The 23,520-nt window shown below is 34.8% G+C and overlaps 1 protein-coding gene across 6 annotated transcripts in view; it reads left to right on the plus strand.

Moving 5' to 3' along the window:
- Window positions 1–23,520, plus strand: part of kidins220a (kinase D-interacting substrate 220a) — a 72,880-nt gene that overhangs the window by 1,793 nt on the left and 47,567 nt on the right. For all 6 annotated transcript variants that reach the window (XM_028438839.1, XM_028438838.1, XM_028438837.1 and 3 more), the window contains exons 2-19: window positions 4,002–4,160; window positions 5,861–5,959; window positions 7,240–7,338; window positions 10,951–11,049; window positions 11,154–11,252; window positions 11,349–11,447; window positions 11,967–12,164; window positions 12,244–12,342; window positions 12,494–12,592; window positions 12,704–12,802; window positions 13,988–14,165; window positions 14,264–14,428; window positions 16,133–16,312; window positions 17,336–17,501; window positions 17,646–17,797; window positions 19,410–19,510; window positions 20,509–20,694; window positions 20,863–21,003. In XM_028438839.1, coding sequence (XP_028294640.1) covers window positions 4,029–4,160; window positions 5,861–5,959; window positions 7,240–7,338; window positions 10,951–11,049; window positions 11,154–11,252; window positions 11,349–11,447; window positions 11,967–12,164; window positions 12,244–12,342; window positions 12,494–12,592; window positions 12,704–12,802; window positions 13,988–14,165; window positions 14,264–14,428; window positions 16,133–16,312; window positions 17,336–17,501; window positions 17,646–17,797; window positions 19,410–19,510; window positions 20,509–20,694; window positions 20,863–21,003 — 2,391 coding nt within the window. In that variant the 5' untranslated portion in view covers window positions 4,002–4,028. The remainder of the gene's footprint in view (window positions 1–4,001; window positions 4,161–5,860; window positions 5,960–7,239; window positions 7,339–10,950; window positions 11,050–11,153; window positions 11,253–11,348; window positions 11,448–11,966; window positions 12,165–12,243; window positions 12,343–12,493; window positions 12,593–12,703; window positions 12,803–13,987; window positions 14,166–14,263; window positions 14,429–16,132; window positions 16,313–17,335; window positions 17,502–17,645; window positions 17,798–19,409; window positions 19,511–20,508; window positions 20,695–20,862; window positions 21,004–23,520) is intronic.

A 23,520-nucleotide genomic window follows, 5' to 3' on the forward strand; every position in this document is an offset into this window, starting at 1 on the left:
AACGGCAACAACACACTAAACCCTTTGTTCTTTCATGCATTAATGCTCAAAATTATTTTATGTACGGTATATATAGTTATTCTAAATTCTGTTATGAATCCTGTTGATAATAATTCGGCCCTCTGATCAGATTTTTGTGTCCCCCGCTGTGATAAAAGTTGGTCATTTCTTACTGCAATCTCCAGACAAATAATTATAAATAATTTAGCTTTATTTAACAGTGTGCCTTGGTTTGTAAAGTCTTTCTGCTGTTCCCCTATTATGTAAGAATAGTGTAAAAAAAATGGATGGAATCCATAATTAATCTGTGGCAATGTTTTTGTTGTTTCAAACTTAAAAAGATTATTTCTAATGGCATGATTTTCTTCTAGTTTCAATATTTAAAAAATAATCTTTTGTTACTTTTCTTCATTTTCACCAAGCTGGAGTGTGTTTGACATTAATGAGAGTCTGGGCGTGTGTCTATTGTGTAGGAAAGCGACGGGCGTAGACCGGCCCCTTCATTTAATATTCAGCTGTTAGTGTAAGAGGGGGGTTGCTGTGCGTGTGCCTGTGCCTGTGCCTGGCAGTGCTTGTTAATACTGTGTCTGACTGAAGGAGGCTTTGTTGTTCTGGGATCAGCAAATTTCTATTTCACAGCCCACTCCAAGGTAAGACTTTAATTATACAATTTTAGGTTGAAATATTACATCTAAATGAATATGTATTTTTATATATTCAAGGTGTTTGTGCAGGATGTTGTAGTTTTTCCTGCGTGTGTTATCGTCATAACTTAGTGTGAGGTCTTACCTGATGTCTGTTTAACATACAGGAAGAAGTAGTAAATGTCCACTGATTGGCTCGTGCACTATATCCGTCCACCCATTGTGCTTGGTCATAAGCAGCTGTAGAGGGTGTGTCGACTCAACAGTCATTTTAAACAAAGGATCATCTTCTCTTATTCCTTGTGCAAGGTTTGATTTTGGAGGGTACTTTGCAGGTGCTCCCGTATTGAATCAAAAGGGACGTTGTTAAAAAAAATATATATACAAAATAAATATGCGTACTCATTGGTTTACTGCTTTAAACTGTTGATCCTTTGTGCTTTCTGAGCCTCTAATAAACAAGTATTTATCGACCTCAGCCAAAGATTGTCTAAATTATTATGATCCAATATTGAGCATTATGTTTGCTACTTGCTACCATGGTAGCTCACAAAAGCAGCCGGGGATTAATTTAATGTGTGTCTCACAGGAAGGAAGTGAGTCTCACCAGAGTGAGGAGGAGAGTCCAACATGATGAAAATTTAATGGGTTTTTTATTGATCGACCCAACCTACGCTACTAAAGCAATGGCTGCCATGTCTAAGGGGTCTTTTCCCAAATGCTGGTATCAAAAATTTAATATTTAGGACATGGACGTCAAAGTCGTTTTAGTTCAGGGGCCACATATGACCCACCTCCAACACAACTGGGCCAGACTAGAAAAATCAACATGTTTTATTGTCATTTTAACAATATGTTGCTTGAGTTTGGACTTTTACATATAGGAAAAATGTGTATAATTCACTTAAAACAGAGGTGTAAAGAGTACTGATATATCCTACTTAAGTATAAGTACTGTTACTTGATTGTAATTGTACTCAAGTACAAGTAAGTCCTACATAAAATACAAGTAAAAAGTAGCTACTTTCACCCCTCACGTTTATTTTTGGTAGTAACTTAATTTATTTTCCACAAAGGCATCTGTGGAAAGGTTTGTCAAAATGTACAATTCGTTTTTATTTATAAACTCTAAAACTGAGAAAATAACTAGCAGCATTCAGTGCTGTTTTGGCACGGTGCATTACGTTCAATCTGATTGGTCAGCTATGATGTGATGCATTTGATTGTTGTCTGGTCATTTCATTTCTTGTAGTTTCAAATGTCCGTTGATCATTTTAAAACAAAAAATAACAATTTACTCAGTAACGGTTGGGTGTAGAAATGTAACAAATTACTTGACTTATTTTAAAACATACTTAAGTACAAGTCAAATTACTGATTTAGAAATACAGTATACACAAAAAAGCATCTCAATTACAATCAACTCAATTACAGTAACATGAGTACTCCTAATTCATTACTTTCACCTCTGCTTATAATGTCCTAAGTTTCAGATATCAAGAACTTTATAGGATTTTTACTTTCTAATTTCTTAAATTGGCGAGCAATTTCCTAGTCATTTTTTGTGCAATTTTCAGGAATTTCATGAGATAGTTTGTGAGAAATTGGAATCTTTTAGAAAAAAAAGAAAGTTCCTGCAACATTGCGTGAATAAATATTAGTACAATCATGTTATGATAAGCAGAGAAAACCTGCAAGCCCTGCAAATGTGATATCATTGAGTTTTATTGAATTTCAAGGAATTGAGAACTAAAATACAGGAATTATTTACACAATGATTCATGTTTGCATGGAACAAAATCTGAGTTTGACACGCCTGGTCTGGGATGTCATTGAGTTTTATCTTATTTTATTTTTAGATTCCTGCCTAAATTCAGAAGGAAGAAGTTGCGTCCAAATTTATTTGAGACTACACTGACTGTAGCAGTGGAAGCACAATATTCTAAATATTAATATTAAACCACGTCCACTTCAAAATCTACCACTGGAATGTTCTCTGTGAGGAAGAAGTACTAACAGTGCAACACTGTGCAGACACAAAGTCTGTCAATGTGTAAGTGAGTTCAATATTCCTGCTGCTGCAGTTTGCCTTGAGTTAAAACACTTTCCAGGCCAGGTTCCTTTGACCATTCACTTACAACTCAAACCTGCAGACATATTTTTTAAATATTTAGAAATGAATTATTGATTAGGTAAAACAGAAGTGTTCACCTAATTCATTTTCCATGCTCTGGAACTATGAAATGTGGGTGGGGTAGCAAAACTAGCTGGAAGTCTGGTCTGTACTGGTAAATAATTTGTTAAATGCAAAGAATGATTCAAAATATAGACAAAATGACACCAAAAATGTGCAGAATTACTATAAAGTAAACAAAATGACAACACAAATCTATAAATTGACAAAAAACAAAACATACAAAATCACAATAAAAATCTATAAAAAAAAAACAACAAAACTACAGAGTGACAAATACACACAGAGGAAAACAAAAATACACAAAACAACAGAAAATTACACATAGGACAACAAAAATTCACTCAAAACATACATTTCCAATATTTTGGGAAATCTTGGCGGCAGTTTTAGAATGCACAAATTATTCATTTTTAAATAAAGAGTTTTAACCTTTTAAATAGTAAACGAACTTCCTTAAAATAGGCTGACCGGATGTAGCTGCGTTTGGTGCATGCGTTGAAAGGATGGGGCACTGACAAGGGTTACGCTTATCATTAATATTTTGTGTAGAACTTTATTTTCCTGTTGTACAATAACAAATTCCAAGTAGTGGCACAGAGGCTGGCTTTGATGTTATTGGAGCACCAATTATTCTTGTCATTATTGGATCAAGGAAAATAAAAGTAAATACTTTTGCTTTCTTTGATGACATTATACTGAGTAGGGAGATTTTTAGTTTGTATTTACATAAGTTGTTCAGGGAAAGATGAAGAAAGAGCTGGGTCAACTGTACTGTAATCATGTGAATACAACTTTATGAGTATAACAATTTATCATTATTATTATTATTATTATTATTATTATTTTGTCTGTAAAAAAAGTGAATACATTAAAAAATGAATTGACTTGTTGCACTGGTGTTTAAACAGCGACATCAGCCAAGTAGTAACTAAACTATTTAAACCATCGTTCTTCCTCACTTGACTTGATTTGAAGCTTTCCTGTTGGGTGTTCCCCATCATTTGCCTCTAAGCATTGTAGCAGTGTTATTTCAAACACACACCTAACCACACCCTCCTCTACAAGTGATGTTTTTACCTGTGTTTCTACTTGGAGTTTGTCATTTGGTAGCCGTGGTTGCTTCCCTCTGAATGTTGATTATTCCTGGCTCTGTTCTGCAGTGGTGTTCAGGTGGGTAGCAGCCAGCCATGGACACTACCACCTCCCTGAAGATGACCTCCCTGGCCGTCCAGAGTCTGTTCGGCTTCGTAGAGGAGGAGAACCTAGCGGCCATCAAGGCTCACCTGGACAAGTTTAGAGACGTGGACTGCAGGAGTGACGTGAGTCGCTGATATCCGATCTTTTCTGTGCAATATTTTTCTGAATGTACTAAAAACACTGTAAACTTAGACTTATATAGTATTAAGTGTACATTTTAAATCAAGGAAGGAGTTAACTTGTTCTCCCTGAGCATGTTTCGATTCATTTTCATTTTGCACTGGTGTAGAGCAGTGGTTCTCACACTTTTTTGGTTCAACTTCCACCTTTCTCTTATTTCTAAATCCAAGTATACCCTTTGCCCGAATACTACATTTTGTCTAAATGTCTGAAAAAAGAACCAAATAACATCTATAGTAGTAAAAGCATAATGAATGCTTTTGAGCCACAACATTTTGCTTAGAAAACGATGGAAAAACCACTATAGAGCATAATGATGGAATTAATGAGTGTTAATACACACTATAAATGATCTCTTTGTAAAAAAAGTGGAATGAAATAGTTTTTAATGCCTCTTGAATAGATTTCTTTCTATAGTTTTTATCGTTTCCGGTCATCTCTAACCTGGTGTGGGACTAAGACTGACCCTTGTATTTTCAGTTCATGTTCTAATTAAGATAATTTCCATTATTATTATTATTATTATTATTATTATTATTATTATTATTATTATTATTATTATTATTATTATTATTATTATTATTATTATTATTATCAATTTTAACTAAAACAACAATATAAACACCCACATTTTTAATGCTTTCATTTGTTAGTTTTCTCCTCTCTCTCTCTTTTGGCTTTTTCTCCTCTAAGGGACAGCACGAGTGAGTGAGTTCTGTAGTTTTGCTTGTTAAGAGGAAGGTCTGGGTTAGTGCGCACTCAAAAATCCATCTTACGGAGCTTTTCTTGCTGTTCTGAGAAGTAACGAAAGCAGAGACTCCTAAAACAAGTGACATAAGGTGGGAAAAGTCGTGGAAATGGTTTAAAAGTGTCTTAAAAGTGGGAAATAAACTCGCTGAAACGGCATTCAAATTTGATGTAAAAGTGGCAGAAATGGGAGTAATGCAGCAAAAATACAAGATAAAGTGATGAAAATAGGTTACAATATGACAAGTTTGGTGTAGTTATGGAAAAATGGTACAAATAAGCAAAAATAGGCTCAAATTGTTAAAAAAATTATAGAATATATATCTCAGAAATATGGAAAAGTTGTAAATGAGGACACTGTTTGACTACTCTGTGGATAATATTACATACTTATATGATATGATTTGTACTGTGATTGTATAAATAAAAACAAGTAAAAAAAATATCTCGATATAGGCAGTATTGTCATTTTCCATATCGCCAAAATGGAAAACTCGATATATCTTGAATCACGATATATTGCCCAGCTCTAGATAATGATGAGTGGGTATAGAATAATACCCAATACCCAGCAGATCATAATAGGCTGATATTGTAAATAGTGTTTGTTTGAAAAATGACAGAAGCTTGATTTAATTTAATTTTAATTTGATTTTGAAAACTGTATCTCAGAATGATTGAAATTCACAGGGACATTGTGGTGTGACTGCCTTTTTACAAAACATTCAATATTGCATTGACAAATTAAAACATTTTTTCACATATTTTCTGAATTTATGACTGAAGGTAATTCATTAATAAATATAGTCCTCTTTTAAAGAGTGATTTTTGTTTGTGATATTGTTTAAATTAGTGATCATCATATCCTCCTTCATTCTCTTTTTTCCTGTTTCAGAATGGACAGACTCCCCTGATGGTGGCAGCAGAGCTGGGGAATCTGGATATAGTTCAAGAGCTCATCAGGAGAGGAGCCAATGTCAACCTGGACGATGTTGTAAGTATGCAAAGGCAACACATTTTACCCAATAGCTCACGTTGCCTAATATGTAGAAGCACAGGTGGAAAACAATGCGGTCATTGTAACCACATCATCCACTGGACAAAAGGAGCCCAGTGGCCCTGATGGTCCACCTTTGCTCAACCTTGCCTCACTCTAGACTAAGTCCTCAGCTATTACGAGCCACCGTAATCCATAATAACAGTGTATTACACAGGTTCACCTTCACCTTCTTGACAAAATGACAGGATCCACACACCAGCCAACACCCTGATGGTTCAGAGGCAGGCCATCACACACACACACACACAGACATACACTGACTCCTTAAAATGTCTTAAAATGCGTTAAATTCATAAATCTAAAAATAAGGCCTTAATTGTCATTAAAATGTCTTAAATCAATGTTTCAAAAGTCTTACATTTTTACACATAAGTATGAATTTGTGATTGTAATTATTCTCACATTTCAAAATAAATGGTAACATTTGTTTTTGCGCAATCACGACAGCTGAACCAACTACAAAAAAGCAACGTGGTTGCAGTGGGACTTGTAGCAACTTTCAACAACATGGGGAAATGTAAATTTAACAAAAATTGCCTGTGCAACAAAGGGATTTCTCAATGGTTTTATATTTTTTGTATTTTTGTTGTGGTTTTATAGATTTCAGGCTATTTTTGTAGTCATCTTGTATGTTTTTTGGAGGGATTTTGATTATTATTAGTCTATTTTTTTGTGTATTTTACTGTCACTTTGCGTATTTTTTGTGTGTTTACTTTGGGGGGGGGGGCACCAGTTGCACATCTGCACTAGTCACTTGAACATTTTTTTTATCCTAACCCGATTTAATTGATGTGGCATTCTTTCACCCCCAATTGTGTTTACTGTGAAGTTGGTCTTAAATTTAATTTCAAATGGCAATAAAAAGTCTTGAATTTAATTTGACTGAAGCTGTAGAAACCTTGTGACTCATGCACGTTTCCTCCTCCCACTCGGGCAGAGACGTGAACACTCACACACCTCTCATTAACATCTTACGTATAACCTGCTATTACACACAGCGACACACTCTGAAACTCTTCTGGCTCTTGGAGAAGAAGAGGAAAAGCTAACAGAGATACGTTTGTGTCACACATGCGTTATCGATGCGACACAAAGTACCCATGAGCACCACCTGGTATGACCATTTGGTATGTGTGGTGCTTGTGTTCTGTAACTGGTTCTTTAATGAACACCTGAAGAGATTTCCTTTAGTGACAGGTCTTTTCCTCACACAGGACTGCTGGACGGCGCTGATCTCAGCCGCTAAAGAAGGACACATTGAGGTGGTCAGGGAACTGCTGGAGAACAATGCAAACCTGGAACACCGAGACATGGTGAGAGTGGACGCTTTTAATTTTTTTGAATTTTGTGTTAACACAGTGACCAAAAAGTACTCCAATAATAGTTGTGCAGTAATATACAATTTTTAGTCAGTTTAAAACAGTGTTTCTCAAATGGGTATGTGTAACCCTAGGGGTACACGATGTATCTATCCAGGAGCCACCAAATTTGTGTTTTTTAACCTTGGGGTCAGGACCCCATGTGGGGTTGCCTGAAATTTCTGAAAAATTAAAATACATTTTTGAAATTGTATTTATTATTCTTTTTTCAAAAAGTAATTAAGACAACACACAACCTTAAACGACTGTATATTTCAATTCAACTCAACTTTATTTATATAGTGCAAATTACAACCAAGATATAACCAAATATAGAGTCCATAGTAAGAAAGAAAGAACCCAGAAGATCGAAATGAACAAGCATTTAGTGACAGTGGGAAGAAAAAAATCCCTCTTTTTTAGAGGTGGCAGCCAATCCGCTTTGATTGGTTGAGGTTAGTGAACACAAAGGCAAACAGAATAGGATGGAAGGATAGACCATCTGAGTGTTCCAGACTAGTTGAGCCGCGAACCATTGATCAGGAACAGCCAGCTCCAGCATCAAGACACCTGAAACAGAAAAGAGGGTGAGGAGAAGGCACAGACTGCAGAAGAAACATGATACACTCGTTCCTAGTGGTTAGGTTAACGTTAAACGTCTTGCGGCATCGTCCATGCTCTGAAATGCTACCACTACACATGAGGTTTTGCATTGTACTGGTCGCACGTAATGATATATGGGGTGGACATCAGTGTAAATGATGTGAAGCAGTGTGAGCAGTATGATGGGTTATTTCTATACTTTCACTTTGTGAAATATGAATCTAATTCAACTAAAATGCAGAAAAAAGAAATAATTATCTGAGCTCAAACCTGATCAAAAACTATTTCTAGGAAGAAAAAAAACGTCTTTGGGGTCACCAGAAATTCTTGAATGGGGTCACAATCCAGAAAAGGTTGGGAACCACTGCACTAAATACTGTTTTTTTCTGCTTATTTACAAAATGAGATTCTTTAAAATGTGTGTTATCACTCATTCATTTCATCATTATGCTCTATAGTTGTTTTTAAATAGTTCTAATTCTAAGCAAAATGTTGGAGTCGGACAAAGGGGGGACATGGATTCAGAAATAAGAGAAAGGGGTACTTGAGTCAAAAAAGTTTCAGAACCACTGGTTTAAACAATAAAGATTTGTGTGTCTCACTTTTTATCGCTCTGTAGTATTTCCCTTTCCTTTACGACTTTCATCCCCACTAATAAAATGCTAGGCCAACACTGTTTTACTATGTATTACTAAATATTGCTACCAGGGGTGTACATTACCTTGAATCTGACAATACGATACGATTTATGATTTGCATGTCACAATACGATACATCCCGATACTAAACAATATCATAGATATTGCAATGTATCGCGATATAAATAATCACAAATTTCACCTTTACAAGTACAAAATGGTATGAAATACAATTTATTTCATTTTTTTTAACTTGCGAGAACAAGTAAATGGCAACTTACTGTATTGTAGTATTTGTAGTACAAATATCAAAAGACAACTGGTGTGTTTATCAAATTGTCAAATTACATTTTTCAAAAAAGTGTAACTTTTGCTTCTACAACAGATTCTGTTTCTGTTAAGTTCTTAAATTTGTAAAAATACATATATCTATAAAAGTGCCCAGTATGTTTATAAAATAAAGTGCAATGAACTTCCAAGCTAAAATGCATTGGGGAGTGAGGTAGTTTAACAAGGTTTAATGCAGGCATTTACGTGCTATGCATGTTAGCGCAATTAAATGTTTTTCTTTCTTTTTTTTAAAATGAAAAAACCTGATATAAAAAATCAATTTGGATGTTTTTCGGATTGATATGATAATTGGGCTGTGAAATATTGCGATATATCGCCAAATCGATTTTTTTTACATCCTTAATTGCTACACTGTTAATCATTGCTGCACTGTTAATCATTTTTTAATTCAACCTTTACAACTATCAGTAACATTTTTTTAATATCTTAGCCACAAGACGCTGTTAAACATTGACTGTTGTAAAAACTGCTAAGCATGTCAACTTCTTAAATAGGAGGTTTTGATTTTGTGTGCATGTAAGGTTTACGATTTTGAGCGACATTTTGAGCTGCTGGATGAGCAGGAAAATCCATCATCCTGAACCTTGGTCATAAAATTAAATTAGGTTCTGTGCGATGGTTTCTTTCTAAACCTAATTCAATTTACTGAGCACTGTCCTGCTAGGCATGGAGCGTTGTTGTGCCTTCATTATGAGAGACAAATGTGTCACGCTGTAGGCATCCTGGCGCCTTTAGCCAAACTGTAGCTGCATTTTCAGAAAATAACGTCTTTCTTGTTCAGTAAGTTGGACTGAATATCATAAAGCAAAGACTTTTATATTGTTTGATATCAAGGAAAGAATCATTTAATCTTTATATATATATATATATATATATATATATATATATATATATAAAATATAAATAATAGAAACATTTCAGGGTATCAACTGACTCATTGCCGTTCCCAAAGCTGCACAGGAGAGTTCACAGCTAGTCATCAAACAGGGATTATAAGAAACCATCTATTTGTAACACCATCCTGCAGCTGGAACACTGTCACATCGTCCATGAAGATCACATTTTCCGAACACAAAAAAAAAATCCCAAATTTCAACATATTTATTGGATTTTATATGTAAAAAAAAAAAAACTAACACTGGAATATGATCACAGCCTTAATTAGAGAAGAAATAAAAAATAAAAGAATAAAACAAATGGTGGTGTCGATCAGAGGCATTAAATTATGGAATACACTTCCAGAAAACATCAAAAACTATTGCAATTACCCAACTTTCAAATCAATTCTCAAAGATCGGTTGATAGCAAAGCAGTCATGCATCCATAGATAATATTGTACTTTTTTCTTTGGCTCTTTTAACTCCTGACTGTTGTTAATTTTAATAGTAAATAGTATATGTGGTATCATGTTTTCTGTCAGTTTAATGTTTGTCTCATTGTGCCATGTTGCTTAAATGATTGTTAAATGTTATTGTTTAACTGTATGTTATTATATCATGTTTACCAGCCTTAGGACAACGGATGAAATTTAGTTATTGTGCTAACTCTGGCATATTTATGTTGACGCTGTTTGCAGACACATTGAATAATATGTAATGTCCTAATTTAAAAAAATAAATAATTAAAATGAAATATTGTGTGAAACGTAAACATAATCTTTGTGGGGCTGTGTAATCAAATTCCAGTTGTTTTTATTGTTACTTTTTATTTTATTTTGAGGGATAATTTTGTTTTTTTCCGCTTAAATTCATTTTAAAATTTTTATTTTGAGGGACAATTTTGTTTTTATCCACTTAAATTAATTTTAAAAATGTTATTTATTTATTTTGTTTTTTTTATTAAATTTTTTTTAAATTATTAAATAAAATTTGTAATTTTTTAATTTCAATTTAAAAAATGTATTTTTTTGAATTCATACTTTCTTTGTTTCTTTAATGAAAATGTTAAATATTTGAGTGTCATTTTTTCCTGTCAGGGAGGCTGGACTGCCGTCATGTGGGCGGCATACAAAGGCCGGACAGACGTCGCTCAGCTGCTTTTAGAAAGTGGAGCAAACCCTAACATCACAGGACAGGTAAATCTGAACACATTTTTTTTTTTTTTTAAAACATTTTCTTTTATATATTTTTTTCTTTGTTAAATTACTGTTTGATTCCACTGCTTCTCTTTGCTCAACAGTACAGTGTCTATCCCATTATCTGGGCATCGGGTCGAGGCCATGCTGAGATTGTCCATCTCCTCCTGCAGCACGGAGCAAAGGTCAACTGCTCCGACAAGGTGAGAACAATACGACAGATGGTGTATTTTTAATCACATGCAAAGGGGAAGTTGCTTAAAATTCAGACTTTTCTCTTTTATGTTTTTCTGTTCCAGTACGGCACCACTCCTTTGATCTGGGCAGCCAGGAAGGGCCACTATGACAGCGTGATGCACCTCCTGGCAAACGGGGCTGATGTGGACCAGGAAGGCGCGGTATGTGGGGATGCTTTGGCAAACCAACGGAAATCCAAAGCATTTATGTTGCGCCTTTGATTAAACCGTTGTAAAATTTCCCCAATTCTGTTTAAAAGTTTACCTATTTTTTGATAATTTTTGCTCGAGTTTACACATTTCCGCTTCATCAGCTTTCCCCTGATCAGATGTCATTACAGGCTATTAAACTTCCAGAAATTGTGACAAATGTGCTTCATACGGTTAACGGTTTTTTGCACTATTATCCAATGTTGGTACTTATTTATTTTCTTCTTACTGTGTGCTATTCTATTGTTGCTGCAATGTGTGAATTTCACCTCTGGAGGATCAATAAAGGTCTACTCTATTGTATTCTATTCTGTTCTATTTGAAAAGATATTTCTTTTTCTCTATCATTTATACATACTATGTTTTTCCCTTTGAGTTTTGCTCAACCACTTCTCAAACTCCACGTGTTCGTATAAGAGGAAACAGAGATGGTCTCATTGTGCAAGATGAACCTGTGCTCGTTTTCTGCAGAACTCGATGACAGCTTTAATTGTGGCGGTGAAAGGTGGCTTCACCGAGGTGGTGAAGGAGCTGCTGAAGAGGAACCCCAACGTGAACATGACGGACAAAGACGGCAACACAGCCCTGGCCATCGCTGCCAAAGAAGGACACACAGAGATTGTGCAGGACCTGCTGGATGCAGGAACCTACGTCAATATACCAGACAGGGTGAGGCACGCTGTCATTATTTAATCAGTTGGATGTTGTTGAAGTTCTTCTGTGAGATCTGGTTGTTTTCTTCTGTCAGAGCGGAGAGACAGTGCTGATCGGAGCAGTCAGAGGAGGTCACGTGGAGATAGTGCGAGCACTGCTCAACAAATACGCTGATATTGATGTCAGGGGGCAGGTAGGGGCTTTTCTCCCACTTATATAAATAAAAATGTTCAGTAAAATACACTGTTGGAGACCCTATGTTTAATGCAATGCATTATGTGAAATAGATTGTTCTTTTGGAGCATGCAGAACTTGTATCTTGCTCTTTTTTTCTCTCTCCTTAGGATGGAAAGACTGCCCTCTACTGGGCAGTGGAGAAAGGTAATGCTGCCATGGTGAGAGACATCCTACAGTGCAACCCTGACACAGAAAGCTGCACCAAGGTACAATATTTAGTTATTTATGATGTAATTTTTGGTGCTGTGCATTTGTTTTGGTCATTCTTATAATTCTGAACAATACAATGACATTCAGTTGAAATGTTTTTGTTTAAGGAGGGTGAGACTCCACTAATCAAAGCTACTAAAATGAGGAATATTGACATCGTGGAGCTGCTTCTGGATAAAGGGGCCAAGGTGTCTGCAGTTGACAAGGTGATCCTGAAAACACACACAAATATACTGAGTGCGTATATATATATATATATATATATATATATATATATATTGTGCACTTCCAAAGGGTTGCAGACAGAAAATTTTTTTAGAGAGAGAATGACAATATCATTTTAGAGGAAAGCTACATTTCAAGATGCAATATGCCAGAACAACACTGAAAAGGATGAGTATAACAATATTAGGGGTTCAATTATGGCAGGGGTTCTCAACTGGTTTCACGCTGGGACCCACATTTTGCCAAGGTCATTAAATTGTGGCCCACTTTTTTTTTTCTTTTTTTTGTGAATTCAACCAACCAAATTTAGTTTTTCAAAAATGGCTGTTGAAAAATCTTTTTAAAAGCATAAATCTATGTATTTTCCTGTGCAACATGCATTTCACAGCATGCCTGTGGAAAGAAAAGTTTCTTTTAAAATAAAAGACCAGTCCATCATGAGACATTAAGTATTTATTTATTTATTTATTTATTTATTTATTTATTTTTGACCAGCTGTCCACGACCCACCTAGTACAGGTCCACGACCCACTTTTGGGTCACGACCCACCAGTTGAGAATCACTGAATTATGGAACTGCAAAGCAGCTGTATGAACCAGTTTAAAAAGCGTTTTAAAGCATATATTTTTAGTAAGTATAAGAAAGAAGAGCAACAATTTGACCTAGGACAGCAACTATATAAAATGTAATAATACTTCAATATTCAATTCAATAAACTTAGTAAAAGGTATATATCGAAATAGAGTATATTATGAATGAAAATATTGCCACACTTTATTTTGTATTTATTTTTTAATTGATGAAATTTGTGTAGATTTGTGTACATTTTATGTATTTATATGTTTAATGTGCATGTTTAAACTGTATACATAAAACTTTGTGTCGAATTTATTTTGAATGTGTATTGTAAAAAGAGTGATATTAGTTTCCTAATTATTTTTTTTTTACGATAACATCTAGAGAGACTTGTTTTGTTTTTTGTGGTGGTGTAAGTGTGTGTATAAGCTTTTGCTTCAACCTTCACCCTGTCGACAATTGAGTGTTGTTTATTCTGGTTTTTTTTTTGTTTTTCTGAAGACAGCCAAAATAAAATTAAAATTGTTTATCTTGGAACTTTTGAATCTTTTAAGTTAATTGTTTTGTTGTTGTATCGATCAATTCTCAGAAAGGTGACACGCCCCTCCATATTGCCATCCGAGGGCGGAGCAGGAAGTTGGCCGAGATGCTGCTCAGGAACCCCAAAGACGGCCGCCTGCTTTATCGACCCAACAAAGCTGGAGAGACTCCATATAACATCGACTGCAACCACCAGAAAAGCATCCTGACACAGATATTTGGAGCCAGTATGACACCTTTCTTTATTTTTTTATAAAAACGACAGTAAAATTAACCTGTATATTCTCTGTATGTCATTCTAAACAAGTATCTGTTTGTCTCTAAGAGCACCTGTCCCCCTCTGAGTCTGACGGAGACATGCTGGGATACGATCTCTACAGCAGCGCGTTAGCAGACATCCTTAGTGAGCCCACCATGCAGCCACCCATCTGTGTGGGACTCTACGCCCAGTGGGGCAGTGGGAAGTCGTTCCTCCTTAAAAAACTGGAGGGTAAGTTATTCACCAAGCATAAATAATCTTTTCTGTGTCATAATTAAGTTCTCGGGGTGTCCCGATCCGATATTGATATCAGATATCGGTTCGATATATGCCAGAAAACGAATATCGGCTTTTATCGGACTGCATCTAAAATCTCCGATATAAGCGCTCCGATAAGCAGACCATCAAAAAAAATCGTCATATCATGCTTGGACTGCAGAAAGTTGAGACGGAATAGTAAGAGTAGTCAGCAGTTTAGTGAAACGACTGATTATTTGTTTTCTGCTTTTGTTATTAGAGTGATATGTTTATTTTGTTTACACTATTTTTTTAGTGAAGACTAAGAGCAATGATCACATTGTTTTGGGCACTCTTAACTAAGGATGTAATGATAAATCGTAAGGCAGTTAAAAATCGATTCATAGGTATAACGGTTGATATCGATTTTCTGAAATTTAATCACAGTACTTTTTTTATAAACAGCAGAGGGCCCGATATACAGTATATTGATCCTTCTCTTGTCCAACTGCTGAGGCGGTGGGAGGAATCTGCTACTACTTTCTTTCTGGCCGCCTTCTACTTTTAAATATCTTCATAAACGATTCCTTACCCCTTTAGCACCAAAATAATATTTGTAATATTATGTGAATATTTGTAAAAGTCACGTTTTTCTATTAGCTCTGTCTGTCTGCTTGCATCTTTTCTTCACTGCACAGAATATCTGCATGCCAACCGAGCACTGGGTTACCAGCGCTCTCTGCTGGTCCAAACAAATATCTGACATGAATACAGGGCAATGACTGTTTTTTTTTTTTTTTTAAAGTCCAATTGTTAAGGCACAAAATACATTTTCAGTTGCACTTTTAAAAAGAAAAAGAACTATTATGCAGTTTTGCATTGTTTACTGTAGAACCAGAATTAAAATTGATAAGCTTCTTCATTTGTATTATTCCTTTATTTATTTCATTCAAGATTTATTTTTAGTTAAATTGCATTGTTTTGAAGAGTTTATCAAGGGATTCTTTTGACAATGAAAAATAAAAGGAAAGTAATACAGTATTCTCTAGATTATTTCCCCCAAAAAATAAAGGAATATTTTTCAATCATCATTTGTCTACAGTCTCAGTTTGTAAAATAAATCGTGAGAGAATCGTATCGTGAACCCAGTATCATGAATCGAATCGCATCGGGAGTTGAGTGAATCGTTACATCCCTACTCTCAACTTTGAGCAGTGGACAGTGGACAATATTGTGTTGTTGTTTTTGTCCACGGTAAAAAATAACTGAAGTGAATTGTTTGGACTTTAAAAGTATAATTTGTTTTTATTGGATTTATTTAGGTTATTTTTCAGGGTCTTAAAATTTGTTTTTTATTTATTTTATTAAATTGTAGAATATTGTCAATATTATGTTGAAAGTTAAAATCATGTAACCAATTGGTCAATAATAAATGGGTCAGTTTTTCTCATACCTACTGTTGCTGACTATTGTTCTCTGTTTGAGTAACATCACTTGATCAAACCTTTTCTAACATTCCACACTACAAAGTAAGTAATAAAAGTATCTATGATTCATGCTTATATCGTATCGGATCGATATTGGCCAACACTCAAGGCTGCAATATTGGTATCGCATCGGAAGTGAAAAAGTTGTATCGGTACATCCCTAATATTTTCAGCAGCTTAATACTGTGTTTGTCTGTTTTCTGTGCGCCAGATGAAATGAAAACGTTTGCAGGGCAGCAGATTGAGCCTCTCTTTCAGTTCTCCTGGCTGGTGGTCGTCCTCACTCTGTTACTCTGTGGATCAGTGGCAATAATCCTGGGCTTTACAGTCGATCCCAAGTTGGCCATTGCTGTTTCTCTCAGTCTCCTCGCCCTGATCTACATTTTCTTCGGTATGTAACTGGTAATATTCAGATTATTTTTTTAGCTTTTTTATTTCTGAATTATTAGATTGTTTTGTTGTTGTTGTTGTAGTAACCTTTCAAATTATTTTATTGTTAATATATTATATATATATATATATATATATATATATATATATATATATAGATTATATATTTATTGCATTCATATGTTTGTGAGCATGCTGAAAAGGCTAATTATTTTTAATTAATTGAAATAAGTATTGTGAAGTTTTACACACCCAATCCATTTTTTAAAAAAAAGTCTAAAACAGACCTGGGAAGCTGGTGGCCGATTTAATTTTGTGTGGCCCTCTAAATAAATCCAAAAACACAGAAAAATACACATAATACACAAAACGACTTCATAGACAAAAATATATTTAAATGAGTGCAATATTACACAAAATGGCAACAAAAACACACAATATGACTTAAATAACTCTCCAAACGACAATTAAAATGAAAACTAATGAAAAAACAAACACACAACATGACTTTGAAAATACACAAAATGACAATATAAATGCACAAAATGACTCCATGAACAGAAAAAGTGACAAAAAATGTAATTAAATGAGTGCAAAAATAGACAAAATAGCAACAGAAAAACACACAATATGGCTCCAATAACACTCCAAACAGCAATAAAAAATACACAGGAAATAACATACATTACAGGAATATAGACAATATGACAACAAAAAACGTGAAATGACCAAGAATTTACAAAAATGAGAGAAAAATACACACAACTCAAACTATTTGTCCTTCCCTGTATTAATGCTTAGATCAGTCATCATACTAAATGCTGACATCAATGTTGATAATGTGACCCTCAAATCAGCTGATCACATTTTTGTGGCCCCTGCTTTGATTAAAGTGGCCTATCCTTGGTCTAAAACGAGACCACAAGTAACAACCTCTGTTGTACACTAGAGGGTGCTATTTGTCAACTAATAATGACCACATTTCATGTTTTTGTTGCGTAAAAACATCTACTTCTGTGTCCAGTCCTGGTGTACTTTGGAAGCCGTCGTGAAAGAGAGAGCTGGAACTGGGCGTGGGCCATCAGCACTCGTCTGGCTCGTCACGTGGGTTACTTAGAGCTGCTGTTACAATTGATGTTTGTCAACCCTCGTGAACTTCCAGAGCAGACCACCCGTGCTCTGCCTGTCAGGTGACAACATGCCGTTAGACTCGAGAAACAAAAACTCTCCTCACAGTCACCACTGCTTGCTGCTAAGCTGTCCTAAAATATTCATAAAAGGTGCCCAAAAATGTGTCAAATGTTAAAAAAAAGTTGTTTTCCTCTCACACACAGGTTCTTGTTCACCGATTATAACCGTCTGTCCAGTGTTGGTGGGGAGACCTCTTTGGCTGAAATGATTGCCACTCTGTCAGATGCTTGTGAGAGGGAGTTTGGTTTCATGGCCACTCGACTCTTCAGGGTTTTCAAGAACGATGAAACTCAAGGTGACGCCAGTATTTGCCTTCATGTCAGTTTTGTATAGATTATACCACTGCTACACATCACTGAAAAACAAAAGTAGTATTTGGAAACACCAGTTAACGCAGTTTGCTATTCGCCTAAAACTTTAAGTAAGGAATTTGTCTGTTTACTTCTGATGTTGTGCAGCATCAGAATGCCTTATAGTGCAAACAGTTACAATAATGACTCAGCATTTGGAATAATGACTAATCCAAGCATCGATAGAGGAAATAACAAAGGGTTTTGTCTGTATTTCTGTTGACTTGTGTGTTTTTGGAGTCATTTTGTATATTTTTCTGTTACTTTTGCTATTTTTTGTGTATTTTTATGTCATTTGTTATGTTTTTAGAGTAATTTTTGTGTGTGGCATATTGTTCTGTTGATTTTAGATGTTTTTGTGGTCGTTTTGTATTTTTTTTGGGAAGAATTTTATGTAATTTTGCTGTCGGAGTTTTTTTATGCCTTTCTGTTATTTTTTATTTTTTTTATTTAGGTAGTCGTTCTGTTTTTTGTTATTTATTTATTTTTTCAATTTTGTATTTTTTGTATATTTTTCTGTTACTTTTGCTATTTTTTTGTGTATTTTTATGTAATTTGTTATGTTTTAATAGTAATTTTTGTGTGTGGCATATTGTTTTTTAGATGTTTTTGTGGTCATTTTGTGCTTTTTGGGAAGAATTTATGTAATTTTGCTGTTGTCATTTTATATACCTTTCTGTTATTTTTATTTTTTTATTGAGGTAGTCATTTTGTTTTTTGTAATTTTGTATGTTTTTAGACATTATTTTTGTAAATTTTTCTGTTACTTTTGTTATTTTTTGTGTATTTTTACATCATTTAATTTTTCTTTTAGAATGATTTTTGTGTGTGGCATATTGTTTTGTTATTTTTTAGATGTTTTTTTGCTTTTTGGGAATAATTTTGTGTAAATTCGCTCTTGTTTTGTGTATTTTGGTCATTTTGCATGTTTATGTTTGGGGTTGCACAAAATTGGACCAGTGGCCTTTGGTTGCTCATATCTGCTGCTATAAATAATGCTTGCTTACAATTATGCAAATCTATAGCCTTTTACAAGGACACGCATTGCAAACATAATGAAGTTTAATCACAGATGTTTTACGTTAATGCATCCCACTGCACAGGAGACCTTACCACACACTGACAAACACACATTTGTGTGCGAGGTTGAAGTGGCCATCAGGAGAAACAGGACTTTTCTCGGAAGGGTGCAACACATTAGGGACAGTGGGTCACTGAGTAAAGGATAAAACATTACACAGTAGTTATCACTCCTGCTACCTAATCCTTCTTTACCTAAACTATATCCAGTCAGTCAATGATTGTGGATTGATTGTTACCCACATACATATATTATTTTCCTATGCAATACTGTTTAAACCCATTTTTCCCATTTCTATCAGTCTATCAGTTTATGCTCATGGATGCACAGCTGCTACAGACTCCTAAGGGAATCAACTATCTGTTAACAAGCATTTGCTTCACTAACCACATATTGTGATAATTGCTGATAATTGTGTTATTTAATTTTCTCTCTCTCTCTTTCTCTTTTTCTTTTTTTTTTTTGCAACACCTCAGGTCAAAAATGGAAGAAAACATGCTGTGTTCCTTCTTTTGTACTGTTTACATTGACACTGATATGCATGATCACTGGAATGGCGCTGTTGGCTATCTTTAAGGTGAGCGAAAGGGATAAAAGGTCATCTTTTACACCACAATTCAATTCAATTTTATTTTATTTACCTGTATATAGCGCATATTACAACAATAGTCCTCTCAAATCAAAATATAAATTTTTTAAGAAAAAACCCAACAAGCATTAGTTATGTTTTGATTTACTTTATAGCAGTAATTTTCAAACTTTTTTGGGGCATTCCCCACTTTGAACGAAGGTCAACTTTAAAGCCCCACCTGCACCCATTGCCCCTGAAATAATCCTGACAAATAACACTTTTTTAAATGTATTGAACTATTAGGTAACAAGTTGCATATCTCATAATACATCAAAAACTAAAATAAACTATCACCTGCATTAAAAAAAAACAAAAAAAACATTGTTTTTCATGCAGTTGAATAGTTTTCAACATGAGAAACATTGTTTGCAATCTGTGACAAAAAGGAATTTCAGTGCACGTTTGAGATGAACTAATAGAGAACAAGTAACATCATGTTTCATTTTGCAAGTTAACATATTTCATACATAAATTGAACTCAAAAACTAAATTAAACTTATTACCTGCATAAAAAACAAATGTAAAAGTGACGTATGTCAAAAATACAGGAAATAACAAAACATTATTGACATTCTAAGCGAAAAAAGGAAGTATATTTTTTAAGTCGGGTATTATTTGGAAGTCATTTTAAGGTGTAGTACAGTACATGCTGACGTAAATCGTTGTTTTTGCACTTTAGTACCAAGTTACGTTTTGTTCTGGGTCGCATATCTAATGTAGTCTAATAATTTAATGCTCTTTTTTTATTTGATACATTTATAGGCTTCTCATTATTACATTATTCGTGTGTAGGCGTTTTGTTTAGTGTTAATGATCGTTTATTGTCAATGAATTCATTCGGCGTGAAAATGAAAAGTTTGTCACTCTCTACCTGTCATCTATCCATTCCCCACACACTTTGAGAAGTGCTGCTTTTTAGGGAAGAAATCTTGCTTCTTTCTCAGGTGGATCCTGAGAATCTGACGGTGAATGCCGTGCTGATCGCCATGGCCAGCGTGGTGGGCCTGGCTCTGCTGCTCAATTGCAAAACCTGGTGGCAAGTGGCCGACTCTGTGCTCAACTCCCAAAGGAAGCGCCTGCACAGCGCTGCCAACAGATTACACAGGCTCAAGAGCGAAGGATTCATGAAGGTAGAATAATACACCTAATAACCGTCTCTAATCATGAGTCAAAAGAAATATTTCAGCTTTTGATTTGTAATAACAATCAATGGAGTTGTAAAATCATGGTATCCTTTTAGATCATATGTACTGTATCTGTTAAACTCTAATAGCTTTGAGTGACTTTGCTCTCCTCAGGTTTTGAAGCATGAAGTGGAGCTGATTGCAAAAATGGCTAAAACCATCGATGGATTTACGCAAAACCAAACACGCATGGCTGTTATCATTGACGGATTGGATGCTTGTGAGCAAGACAAAGTGCTACAGATGCTGGATACGGTGCGTGTTTACTAAAGGTGTAAAGATACACTCAACCAATGATTCTATTCCAATCCAGATTTCAAAACAAAACAGAAAAAAAGCTCAAATCAAAGATTGAGATGTAATAATGCACTTGACTCATTTGAGTACATAGAGAGAATATTTTGGAGAAGAAAACTGTCAAAATACAGATTCTTATTCTTTTATTATTATTTCCGCCACAAAGTGTGGAAGGAGGATATAGGTTTGAGCTTCGTCCTTACGTGCATGTGTGCGTCCTTCCGAGTTAAACGGGACACCTTTTTTCAGAAACCGTTTAAGATAGGATAACCAAATTCGGTGTGTGGCTTCAGGGTTTCAATATCTTCTAAAATGAGAAGCGCACAATAATTTTTTCCGGAGTTTTTGCCCTTGTTCCGTTTTTTTTTACTCTGTTCGAGGTATCTTCAAAGGGGACAGCTTTTCTCAAAAACCGTTTAAGATATTTTGTCATTTGATATTCTAATGTGATAATATTTTCTTATGTATACATCTAAGTTCTTAGATTTAGGACATATAGGTTATAATGAAAACCAATTTTGCGGAGGATGTTGATGATTATGACTTCTTGTTTAAAATGTCAATAATTATTTTGTTAACTAATATATTTTCTTCTTTATAACCTTCTTACAAACATTTTGAACCCATAAACCAAAATAAATTTCTTCATTTATAACCATGCAAAGTTGTGTGGCTACAATCTGGCACATTTACATGTTCATGTCCAATAATGTGCATGTCCTTTGTAACAAATGAAAAATAAATAAATACAAAAATGTGTATATATATATATATATATATATATTTTTTAAAACATATAAAATAAAAATTTAAAAACTTTTTAAATCATAAAAAAAATTCAAAAATAGAGGTGATTTTCTTTTTCTTCTTTTTTTTTTTTTTTTTTTTTTAAGTGCAGCTTATGTTCCTGTCTTGGAATTTACATATTTTTATGAAGAAATCATGTTGGTTATGCGTGTGTGTATCTCTGTATTATTATTATTTTTATTATTATTATTGTTATTGTTATTATTATTATCTTCTCAGTTTCTTCATTTTCCAACTTCAGAAATCCAAAATGCTGCTACACCTGCTCTGACTTCAAACTAATAAAGCTTGAATTCTGCTTAATTTCAATTGTTATACTACAGGCTCGGCCCAGGTTCGGACATTACGCTGTATGATTTTATTCCCCTCTTATTTGCATACATTTTTAGCCTTTATATTTACATCCCTAGTATTTACATGTGTTTGTGCATAGTCCTCATGGTTAAGTGCACCCCACTGTTATGTTTCACTAATGGATGATCAGAACCACTTTTTCTTGACTCATCGAGGAGAATTATATCCAAGAACCAGACAGTTGTGCAACAGCTGCCATGTCGCCTTAACTTCACCTGTACACACACACACACACACACACACACACACACACACACACACACACACACACACACACACACACACACACACACACACACACACACACACACACACACACACACAGCACTGTAACAGTGCGGACACCTTGGTGTTCCCAGCTGTTTTAGCTTGCCTCCAAGTTAAGACTCTTCCTCCAAGCTGCTATAATAAGATTTCCTTTAACCAAATGTTATTATTTGGTGAGGTAATCCCAAAGAAGATGGTTACCTGCTGTGTGCTAATGTAATCTATTCATCTCAGCGAACACCTCCCAATCACCCCGAAACCAATTTCTTCCAACAGCAAGTTAAAAAAGCCTTAATTAATTAGCCAATTGAATCATTCCCTCCTCAGTATTTGCACCGTCCACGCCAGATAATAGGCAATAAAGGAGCAGACATCATGTGCTGTCTGTGTTCAGACAGCTGCTTTAGAGCCACAGGTTTATCGTCCTGCGGGTTAACAAACCATGCGTGCATGTGTAGCACAAATCGATGTCCTGTGACACTTGGACAATGGCTTTAACTTTGTAAAGTGGAAACCCCCGGCACCATGTGCTGCAGACTTTCAGCTCACACAGGACGCATTAGGAAATCTCGTGCTCCAGCTGACCGAGGTTATGCATTTATATATGGAAGCAGCGACATACAGCAATTAGAGCCGTTAATTCAGGGGGATGAGCAATTTATATTACAGTGGGGGCCAAAAAAAATTTGATTGTCAGATTCGAGGGCCATATTATCTGAACATTATTATTATTATTATTATTGTATATTTTTGTTGTAATTTTTTGTATCTGTGTTGTCATTTGTTGTTTTTCTCTCATTTGATGTGTTTTTATTTTTTGTGTCATTGTGTGTACTTTTATTGTTTTATGTAAGTTCTTGGTATCATTGGGTATATTTTTCTCTCATTTTGTGTAGTGTTTTTGCTGTTGTTTGCGTGATCTTGGTGTTAATTGTGTCTTTTTTATGTTTCTTGTTTGTTTTTTGTTTGTAATTCTGTAAGTTTTTCAGTTTTTTGTGTATTTTTGTGGTCATCTTGTGTATTTTTTTGTTTCATGTTCGTTTTTTT

Source organism: Gouania willdenowi, chromosome 22 (genome assembly GCF_900634775.1).
Source record: "Gouania willdenowi chromosome 22, fGouWil2.1, whole genome shotgun sequence".
Taxonomy (NCBI): Eukaryota; Metazoa; Chordata; class Actinopteri; order Blenniiformes; family Gobiesocidae; genus Gouania; species Gouania willdenowi.